General features: G+C 48.5%; 1 protein-coding gene across 1 annotated transcript; it reads left to right on the top strand.

Moving 5' to 3' along the window:
- The first annotated feature begins 439 nt into the window (after window positions 1-439).
- fshr (follicle stimulating hormone receptor) lies at window positions 440-8,037 on the top strand. The gene is given in 14 exon segments (XM_067245110.1): window positions 440-562; window positions 2,770-2,843; window positions 2,991-3,012; window positions 3,015-3,064; window positions 4,069-4,143; window positions 4,356-4,378; window positions 4,381-4,439; window positions 4,827-4,894; window positions 5,058-5,132; window positions 5,534-5,719; window positions 5,814-6,034; window positions 6,164-6,345; window positions 6,436-6,627; window positions 7,489-8,037. Coding segments are annotated over 14 exon segments (1,875 nt in total). The 3' UTR covers window positions 8,014-8,037.
- Window positions 8,038-10,460: the final 2,423 nt, after the last annotated feature.

The raw sequence follows: 10,460 nt of genomic DNA, 5'->3' as shown, positions 1-10,460 counted from the left end.
GGGAGGGAGGGAGGGAGGGAGGGAGGGAGGGAGGGAGGGAGGGAGGGAGGGAGGGAGGGAGGGAGGGAGAGAGAGAGAGAGAGAGAGAGAGAGATAGAGAGGGAGGGAGGGAGGGAGGGAGGAAGAGAGAGAGAGAGAGAGAGAGAGAGAGAGAGAGACAGAGAGAGAGAGAGAGAGAGAGAGAGGGAGAGGGAAGAGAGAGAGAGAGAGAGAGAGAGAGAGAGAGAGGAGAGGAGGGGGGAGGGAGAGAGAGAGAGAGAGAGAGAGAGAGAGAGAGGATGGACAGAAGAGAGGACACATTTATGGGAAAAGAAAAGTGAGAACTGAGAGACAAAGAAGACAAGAAGAGCAGAGGAGAGGAGGACGAGGTGGAGAGAAACAGTCCAGAGGTCACTGGCGACGTTGGGAGAACTCAGAGAAGAAGTCGGAGGGGGGAAGGATGACACCAGCGCTTGTGCTGTTGCTGGGGCTGGTGGGGTCTCTGGCTGCGGCGGAGCTCGGCTCGGTGTCTGGGCCGTGCTCCTTCAGCAGGGACTGTTCCTTCCTGTGCGTCGGGGGCAAAGTAACACAGCTGCCTTCAGCCCTCCCCAAAAACACCAGCCAGCTGTAAGTACAGCCGCACACGACTCAGTCACTGCACCGCTGGAGGTATGTTTGAGCTGGTGTGTGAACTTTAGGGGCATTGTGTGTGTGTTTGTGTATGTGTTGGGGTGCTGGTGATTGTGTTGTTGGGTTGTTGCCTATGACATCATGGCTGTTGATCATCACTGTGATGGTCATGGTGACATGGACAGAGTGGCTAACCCTTGTTTGGTTGTTTTGGATGGAGTAACATTGTTTCAGGAATCTCAAGGCTGTGACCACAGATGACCAGGCGTCAGCTTGTTTGTGTGCGTGCTGGTGTTGGTCTGAGTGGCCGTGTGTGCGTGCTGGTGTTGGTCTGAGTGGCCGTGTGTGCGTGCTGGTGTTGGTCTGAGTGGCCGTGTGTGCGTGCTGGTGTTGGTCTGAGTGGCCGTGTGTGCGTGCTGGTGTTGGTCTGAGTTGGCCGTGTGTGCGTGCTGGTGTTGGTCTGATTGGCCGTGTGTGCGTGCTAGTGTTGGTCTGAGTGGCCGTGTGTGCGTGCTGGTGTTGGTCTGAGTGGCCGTGTGTGCATGCTGGTGTTGGTCTGAGTGGCCGTGTGTGCGTGCTGGTGTTGGTCTGATTGGCCGTGTGTGCGTGCTGGTGTTGGTCTGAGTGCCGTGTGTGCGTGCTGGTGTTGGTCTGAGTGGCCGTGTGTGCGTGCGTGTCTGTGTGCAGGTCAGCGAGTCATGGTAAATACAGACCTAATGATTTGGAGATGTAAAGAGCAATTCTTGTAGCATAATAGTACATTTTATACACACACACAAAGCAGTGCCTTTCCCAGGCAACACAGTGAACTCCCAGAAGAGTATGTGTTCTGCTGTTAGAGGTCAAGGCTGTGGGACAGTAAAGGGACAGCTACTACACATCCAAATACTGGACACTGGACAGCTCCAGAACATTCCCAGTTAAGCCCAGAGTCCATCTTAACTTCTGGTCAATGGCCAAGTTCTAATCAGCTCGTTGATCTTATTTATTTTCGTCATTTTTTTTCTATGCTGATGCATGACATGGTGGCTTGTGTTTTCACAGGGGACTAAAGCAAACCAACTTGAGAGAACTTCTTCAAGGTGCCTTCAGAGGTCTGAATGAGCTCAGCAAAGTGTAAGTATGTGTGTGGTCTTGTTTAACTACCCTTGAGAAATCCCCACAAGGATAGTAAACTAAGAAAACTTGACCTTTTGGGGAACTTTTCCTGGCCCTATAACTTCTAGTGCTTTCTATGGGGGTTTTAGGGTTACGGTTCATGATATGTGTTAGGGTTTGAATTACCTTAAGGGTTAAGGTTAGGGTCAGGGCTTGGGGTTAGGGGTTAGGGGTTAGAGGTGGGGATGACGATTTTGAATGTTAATGACTTGTCGGTCCTCACTAGGATAGTTAAAAAAACTTCTGTGTGTATGTGGGATGTGTCCATTGTATTTTGTCTTATTATGTGTTTAGTCTGTTGTCTGGGAACATGATGAGTGGGAGAGATCCAAACATGGTGGATATGAATCACAGAGAGAGAGGGAGGTGGAGGAAAACAGAAGGAAGGAGGAGTGGATATCTGGGTGCTAAGAATAGAATCGCCTGGTCTCTCTGTCTTTAGCTCTCATCCTACTGCTCTTTCCTCTCTCTCTCTCTCTCTCTCTCTCTCTCTCTCTCTCTCTCTCCTCTCTCTCTCTCTCTCTCTCTCTCTCTCTCTCTCATCCTCTGCTCTTTCCTCTCTCTCTCTCTCTCTCTCTCTCTCGCTCTCCTCTCTCTCTCTCATCCTCTGCTCTTTCCCTCTACCTCCCGTAGTCCTTTGGACTACGGGAGGTGGACAGTCACGCTTTCAACGGCACCAGGGTGGACAAACTGTGAGTCACAGCCACCGCATAGTTTTAAGAGGTCACAGGCTTGATTCCTTCTCTGTTACCACTGAACACGCTCTCTTTTCTCTCTCTCTCTCTCTCTCTCTCTCTCTCTCTCTCTCTCTCTCTCTCTCTCTCTCTCTCTCTCTCTCTCTCTCTCTCTCTCTCTCTCTCTCTCTCTCTCTCTCCTCTCTCTCTCTCTCTCTCTCATCCTCTGCTCTTTCCTCTCTCTCTCTCTCTCTCTCTCTCTCTTCTCTCTCTCTTCTCTCCTCTCTCTCTCTCTCTCTCTCGCTCTCTCTCATCCCCAAAACCTTAGTTGGATGATAGAGAACGTTGTGTGAAGAAAATAGGGGCTTCTGCCTTTGCTGACCTCCCAAAGCTGACAGAGATGTAAGTCTGACTCCTTCTACATCAGGAGGTCGTTCACTCAACATCCACACAGCCATCACTTTAGTCCTCTCAGCAGAGTTTACAATGTGTGTGTGTGTATGTGTTTGCGTGCGTGCGTGTGTGTGTGCGTGCCCTTGTCTCATCCAGAATCATAACCAAGTCGAAAGACTGGCAGTCATCTCTAAGAAGGCCTTCAAGGGACTGCCTAAGCTACAATACCTGTGAGTGGAGTGTTTCAGTGTGTCAGTGTACCTGTGAGTGGAGTGTTTCAGTGTGTCAGTATACCAGTGAGTGGAGTGTTTCAGTGTGTCAGTGTACCTGTGAGTGGAGTGTTTTCAAGTGTGTCAGTATACCAGTGAGTGGAGTGCCTAAAATCTCAAGTTTGAGTTTTACCAATTTACTTAGTTAAGTAAACAAAATAATGTATTTAGTCAGTGCATTCATTTTACATTGATAATCCTGGAAAAAAGTAATGCAGTATCCCAATCAACGCTTGTAAAATCAACGCAGTTTAAACCGAAAACACAAACTGATGCGTGTCCACAGATTTCCATGTCAGCGCGCTCTTCTGTGCTGCTATAATAGCCACTGCAGCGGCACACTGAAGTCCAGGTGTCGGCACACAAATCAGAATTGAGGTAGGCTAAGACAACTCAAGAAAGTCTCTAAATAATAGGCCTAGCAGTCAGTTTATTTATTTATTTTAAGTCCAAATTATTATATAAAATGAGGCTCAAAAAACTGTATTTGCGCTCAAATTATTGCAAAGAAAAATGGCTCGCGCCAAGCGTTGCACACTTCTGGTGTGAAACACATCGCCTGGTCTCGCAAGCTTGGAAGAAAAAAATTGTGACATGAGTAATGAGGAGCCTGTGCCCCATTAGAGCAACACTCCTGGTGTCAGTATACCTGTGAGTATCTGACAGTGTTTCAATAACACGCTGGACATGACACAGCCCCGTTGTGCTGGCAACAATCTAGTCTGTACGGCTGGTTGTTTTCAACCCTGGTCCTCAGGGACCCGCTGCCCTGCATGTTTTAGATGTCGCCCTGCTCCAACACACCTGATTCAAATTAATTATCGTTATGACGCTCAACAAAAGCCTAATAACGACCCATTCATCTGAATCAGGTGGGTTGGAGCAGGGAGACATCTAAAACATGCAGGGCGGGTCTCTGAGGACCAGGGTTTACTTCTAACTCCCCCAATCTGTTTTTTTTTCAGGGAAATCTCCAATACTGGGCTGACTGTTATTCCAGACTTCAGCCAGATCTTCTCTTCAGCTCCTCGCTTCGTTCTGTAAGTCCCAGTTTCCTGGTTCTGTTGGCAGGATGTGTGACAGCAAGCTGGCCTCACATCCAAGCTAACAACAAATCTCAAATTCAAGGGCTTAACATTAAAGCAAAAACTCAATAGGAACGTATACAGACTCACACGAGTACAGGTACGCACACACTCTTATTCACACACAAATCGTCCAGACACTGTGATGTGACATGTGTGTTCCTCAGTGACTTGCAGGACAACATACACATAAGAGGATCCCCAGAAACGCCTTCCAAGGCCTCTGCACCGACAACATAGAGGAAGTGTGAGTGATCCTGCACGTGTTCCACACAATTAACAACTTTGTAGACACTTTTATCTGAAGCTAGATCCACACTCTTGAAGGGGGTGGAGGGGTGGTGAGGGGGGGGGGGGGGGGGTAGTGGAGATGTTGAGGGGTGGTGGTGGAAGGGTGTATGTGGAGGAGGAGGGGTGGAGATGGTGGTGGAGGTGGTGGAGGTGGTGGTGTATGTGGAGGAGGAGGGGTGGAGATGGTGGTGGTGGTGGTGGAAGGGTGTATGTGGAGGTGGTGGTGTATGTGGAGATGGAGGGGTGGTGGTGTATGTGGAGGGATGGAGATGGAGGGTGAAGGTGGTGGGGTGGAGGTGGGGGTGGAGCATTGATGTTGTCGCTGTGTCTCTTTTTCTGCCTGGCAGGCGTCTGGCCAGAATGGACTACGGGAGGTGGACAGTCACGCTTTCAACGGCACCAGGGTGGACAAACTGTGAGTCACAGCCACCGCATAGTTTTAAGAGGTCACAGGCTTGATTCCTTCTCTGTTACCACTGAACACGCTCTCTTTTCTCTCTCTCTCTCACTCTCTCTCTCTCTCTCTCTCTCTCTCTCATCTCTCTCTCTCTCTCTCTCTCTCTCTCTCTCTCTCTCAGCTCTCTCATGGGGAACCCACAGCTCTCTCATATCCATGGCAACGCCTTCACAGGAGCGGTGGGGCCGGTGTCTCTGTAAGCATGACGACCCTGACCATGTGACTCTGTCCTCATCCCACATCACGCTGCCACAAACTCATGGAGGACAGACACACACAGAGCAGTTTAGTCATAGGGCGACACCATTACATAGGAAGAACGTTACAACAATTCCAGTCCACCACCAGTTTGATTCCAGCCGGGCTGATTTCCTGCATGTCTTCTTTTTCTCTCTCCCTGCTTGTCCTGTCTATCTCCAACTGTCCCCATTCAACAAAGCAGTAAAATGCCAAAAGCATATTAAAAAAAAAAAATATATATATATATATATATATGTTGGAGATGGAGACTAAAAATTGTGGACAATTCATTAATGCTGTGTGTGTGTGTGTCTCTGTGTGCGTGTGAATGCATATGTGTTTGTGTGTGTGTCAAAGCTTCATCTCCCACACAGCAGTGAGCTCTCTCCCTGAGTCCATCCTGTGGGGCATCCAGGTGCTGTCAGCTGAGTCTGTGTTCACCCTGAAGGAGCTCCCCTCCCCTGAGCACTTCCCCCGGCTGTGGGAGGCCAGCCTCACCTACCCCTCCCACTGCTGTGCCTTCAAACAAGAGCCCAGGAACTGGTGACCCCCCCCGTCTCCTGCACGCGCTCACCTCCCACGCCCACACAACACAGGCTGGTGTGCTCACCTGTGTGTGTGTGTGTGTGTGTGGCAGGTCCCGTATGAACCCCCTGTGTCAGAACCTCACGATCAAGGAGGAGCCCCACTTCCACAGAGACCACTGTCACAACTCAACAGCAGTCAGCTGTAGCCCCGCCCCTGACGTCTTCAGCCCCTGTGAGGACATCATGGGCGGGATGGCGCTCCGGGTCCTCATCTGGCTCGTCTCCACGCTCACGCTGCTCGGCAACACAGCTGTGCTGCTTGTGTTGCTAGGTAGGGTCACATGACGAGGGTCTGTGCGGTTGTCTTGTACGACGGGATGTCAACTGGGTCGCATCTGACAAGATGATCAAGATCGTGTTTGTGATTGGTCGACTCCATCCGTGCCCTCTGCCCTGATAGGCAGCCGGACGAAGTTGACCGTTCCTCGTTTCCTGATGTGCCACCTGGCATTCGCTGACCTCTGCATGGGAGTGTACCTGATCGTCATAGCAACGGTGGACATCCATACGCGCGGGAAGTACTACAACCACGCCATAGACTGGCAGACTGGCTTTGGCTGCAGCGCTGCAGGCTTCTTCACGGTGTGTGTGTGTGCTTACTAAGTCAATATTCTCTCCTTGTGGCATCTCAGTACAAACTGTACGTTACACCGTGTGTGTGTGTGTGTGCAGGTGTTTGCCAGTGAGCTATCTGTGTTCACGTTAACCGCCATCACCCTGGAGCGCTGGCACACCATCACATACGCCTTGCGGTTGGACCGCAAGCTCCGCCTCCAACACGCGTGTGTCGTCATGGCGGTGGGGTGGGTGTTCTCCTCGGTGGCTGCGGTGATGCCGGCGCTGGGAATTAGCAGCTACAGCAAGGTGGGGTCACCACTCCTCACATCACCACTCCTTACATCATCACTCATCACATCACCACTCCTCACATCACCACTCCTTACATCATCACTCATCACATCACCACTCCTGATATCACCACTCCTCACATCATCACTCCTCACATCATCACTCCTCACATCATCACTCCTCACATCACCACTCCTCACATCACCACTCCTTACATCATCACTCATCACATCACCACTCCTGATATCACCACTCCTCACATCATCACTCCTCACATCATCACTCCTCACATCACCACTCCTCACATCACCACTCCTCACATCTCCACTCCTGATATCACCACTGCTCACATCATCACTCCTCACATCATCACTCCTCACATCACCACTCCTGATATCACCACTCCTGATATCACCACTCCTCACATCATCACTCCTCACATCACCACTCCTCACATCACCACTCCTCACATCACCACTCCTCACATCACCACTCCTGATATCACCACTGCTCACATCATCACTCCTCACATCATCACTCCTCACATCACCACTCCTGATATCACCACTGCTCACATCATCACTCCTCACATCATCACTCCTCACATCACCACTCCTCACATCACCACTCCTCACATCACCACTCCTCACATCATCACTCCTCACATCATCACTCCTCACATCACCACTCCTCACATCACCACTCCTCACATCATCACTCCTCACATCATCACTCCTCACATCATCACTCCTCACATCACCACTCCTCACATCACCACTCCTCACATCATCACTCCTCACATCACCACTCCTCACATCACCACTCCTCACATCATCACTCATCACATCACCACTCCTCTCTTCTCCTGTGTTCCAGGTGAGTATCTGCCTTCCCATGGATGTAGAGACAGCCCAGTCCCAGGTGTACGTGGTGTTCCTCCTCCTGCTGAATGTGCTGGCCTTCCTATGCGTGTGTTCCTGCTATCTGGGGATCTATCTGACCGTGCGCAACCCGTCCTCCACCCCGGCCCGCAGCGACGCCCGTGTGGCCCAGCGCATGGCCGTGCTGGTCTTCACAGACTTCCTCTGCATGGCGCCCATCTCCTTCTTCGCCATCTCGGCTGCCCTTAAGCTGCCTCTCATCACCGTCTCCCATTCCAAGCTCTTGCTGGTCCTCTTTTACCCAATCAACTCCTGCGCCAACCCCTTCCTGTACGCCTTTTGCACGCGCAACTTCCGACAGGACTTCTTTCTGCTGGCCGCACGCTTCGGACTGTGTACGACCCGAGCGCAGATCTACCGGACGGAAAGTTCCTCCATCCAGCAACCAGCCTGGATTCCCTCGTCCAGAACCAGCCAAGGAACACTCTATTCGCTGGTCACGATTAGCCATGGCCACTAGCTGGTCCCTCCTCTGCCTTCCAAAGCAGGCCATTCTGTTGGTCTCAAGCTATGAGACATGGATAAAAAACGTTGATGAGGTCACTGCACAAGGCTAGAAAGAACCTAAGCTTTGATGGCCCTGATGCTTTTCAACCGTTGTATTTTATATTTGTAGTTTTATTCCATTTTATGATGCAGATATTAATACACACGTACAAATGCGTAATACAAAGAAATTAACACTCATACTCAAAACAAAGTCCTTGTCTCTTATATTCCATTTGTCTGTAAACGAAAAATGCAATAAACAATACATGCAACAAAAAACACCAGCCGACAAACACATACTCTCTTGAGTATTGTAGTTTAGAATATGTTATCAGAACTTTCTGTCCTTCAGCACACCCAGTTTATTCAAGGACAGAGTGACTCCACCTCACCGCCCGTTTTGAGTTTGGGAGGAGAGGTTACACAGCTGTGCTATGCCCTCATAAGGGGAGGATGGATATGGCTGGCACATGGGCCTCTCACACAAACACACACACACCCACTGGGATCTCAAGGCTCCAGGTGCAAGACAGGAACTGTATCCTACCTTTGAACCCACTCTGTTTGGAGAGCCATGTAGCCCTGGTTCTTCTCCCTACCCCTCGATCCCAACAAGAATCGGGACACCCGACCCATATGCGTGGACGCCCCAAAATGGTAGGGGCAAGGGTGTGTTGGGATTGGGCCTTTTTCCACTTGTCAATGAAAACAAAAAAAAACCTTACACACAGCCAAATGCAGGATTAGAAAAAAAGACACGACAGGGCATCACTGTGCAAATTTGTCTACTTGAAGATTTGCAATCAGTAGCATTAGTATTAGTGTTAACAGTATCTGTGTCTCAGCCACACAGCCTTTAACATGAGGGCATATTTAAATAGATTATGAATTAGACACGATAGAAGTTAATCTGGTTAAAATATAAAATGTTTCATCAATCAGAGCCAAGACAGACAATTCATATTTAGAGTTTTCACTTTGGCTCATTTTTAAACATTCTTTATACTGTATGTGTAGTTGTCTCCACTGTTTTATGGGACATCAAAACTCTATTGCGTGTCTTGAAAATGTAAAAACATTTAATTCATGCTTCAAAACTGAGTTATTGTGTCAGTAAATTGTCAATGCCACCAAAATGATTCTTGTGAGTAATGATTTTTGTAACTGTGTGGGCCGTACTACTAGTCAAAATGTTTTGATGTTTTTTAACCATGGCCCGAGAAATGTTTCTCATATTCAAATACAACACAACACACAAATGCACATAGGTAAAAGATTACTGGGAATGTTTTTTGAAATACTGTACAATACTGTAGTACAAAAAAAAAGGATATGAACATTTGCATATACAGTAAATTAATTTTTGTATCAATGTTACATATAAACTGAAAATTCACATTTGCATGTCAAATGTTTTATGTAGTCACTTAGGCTATATAGTACCGCTTTTCTCAATCACTTTTGCTCGATTCTCGAGTGAAATCAATCATTTTGCATGTGATGGTTCACACGCTGTTTAGAAGTTGTGAAGAGTATGACAATTTCACTGAGAAATAACTTTTATCAGCAAGCTATGTGCATGTGGTTATTGTGTAAATTGTAAACAATTGTACTTCTCTTTTGCACACTGCCAAATCATATAATAAATTCTAATCTAGTGAAAACAAGGAACTCATTGTTCTCAGAGATTTGAATTTATGGTTTTGAAAAAGAAATCTCATTCAACAATTACATTTACATTTATTCATTTAGTAGACGCTTTTATCCAAAGCGACTTCCAAGAGAGAGCTTGTCAAGATAGCCCCAAAACATTGCGGGTAGCCAAAACGTGAAGCATACATTGTGAAAAACCAAATAAGCTCAGCCACCTGACAGGGAGTCAGGTGGCTGGCAGGGAGTCAGGTGGCTGACAGGGAGTCAGGTGGCTGACAGGGAGTCAGGTGGCTGACAGGGAGTCAGGTGGCTGACAGGGAGTCAGGTGGCTGACAGGGAGTCAGGTGGCTGACAGGGAGTCAGGTGGCTGACAGGGAGTCAGGTGGCTGACAGGGAGTCAGGTGGCTGAGCGGTGAGGGAATCGGGCTAGTAATCCGAAGGTTGCCAGTTCGATTCCCGGTCATGCCACAGATGTTGTGTCCTTGGGCAAGGCACTTCACCCTACTTGCCTCGGGGGAATGTCCCTGTACTTACTGTAAGTCGCTCTGCTAAATGTAAATGTAAATAAGTGCCAAAGGGAAAAACCATAAGAGCATGTAGTTAAACAAGTTACAATTAAACAACATGAACCGCAAAAGTGCAAGAGTGTACCTGTAGAAAAGCAAGCAACAATAATATATTTTACAGCGAGTACAATAATTTTAAATCAGTTGCAACTAACCAACAAGAGCAACAAGTCCCTCAATAAGAGTCATTGTGTTCCTG

Source organism: Osmerus mordax, chromosome 10 (assembly GCF_038355195.1).
Source record: "Osmerus mordax isolate fOsmMor3 chromosome 10, fOsmMor3.pri, whole genome shotgun sequence".
NCBI lineage: Eukaryota > Metazoa > Chordata > Actinopteri > Osmeriformes > Osmeridae > Osmerus > Osmerus mordax.
The sequence above is the reverse complement of the archived record's forward strand: the minus strand, read 5'-3'. Positions and strand labels throughout refer to the sequence as shown.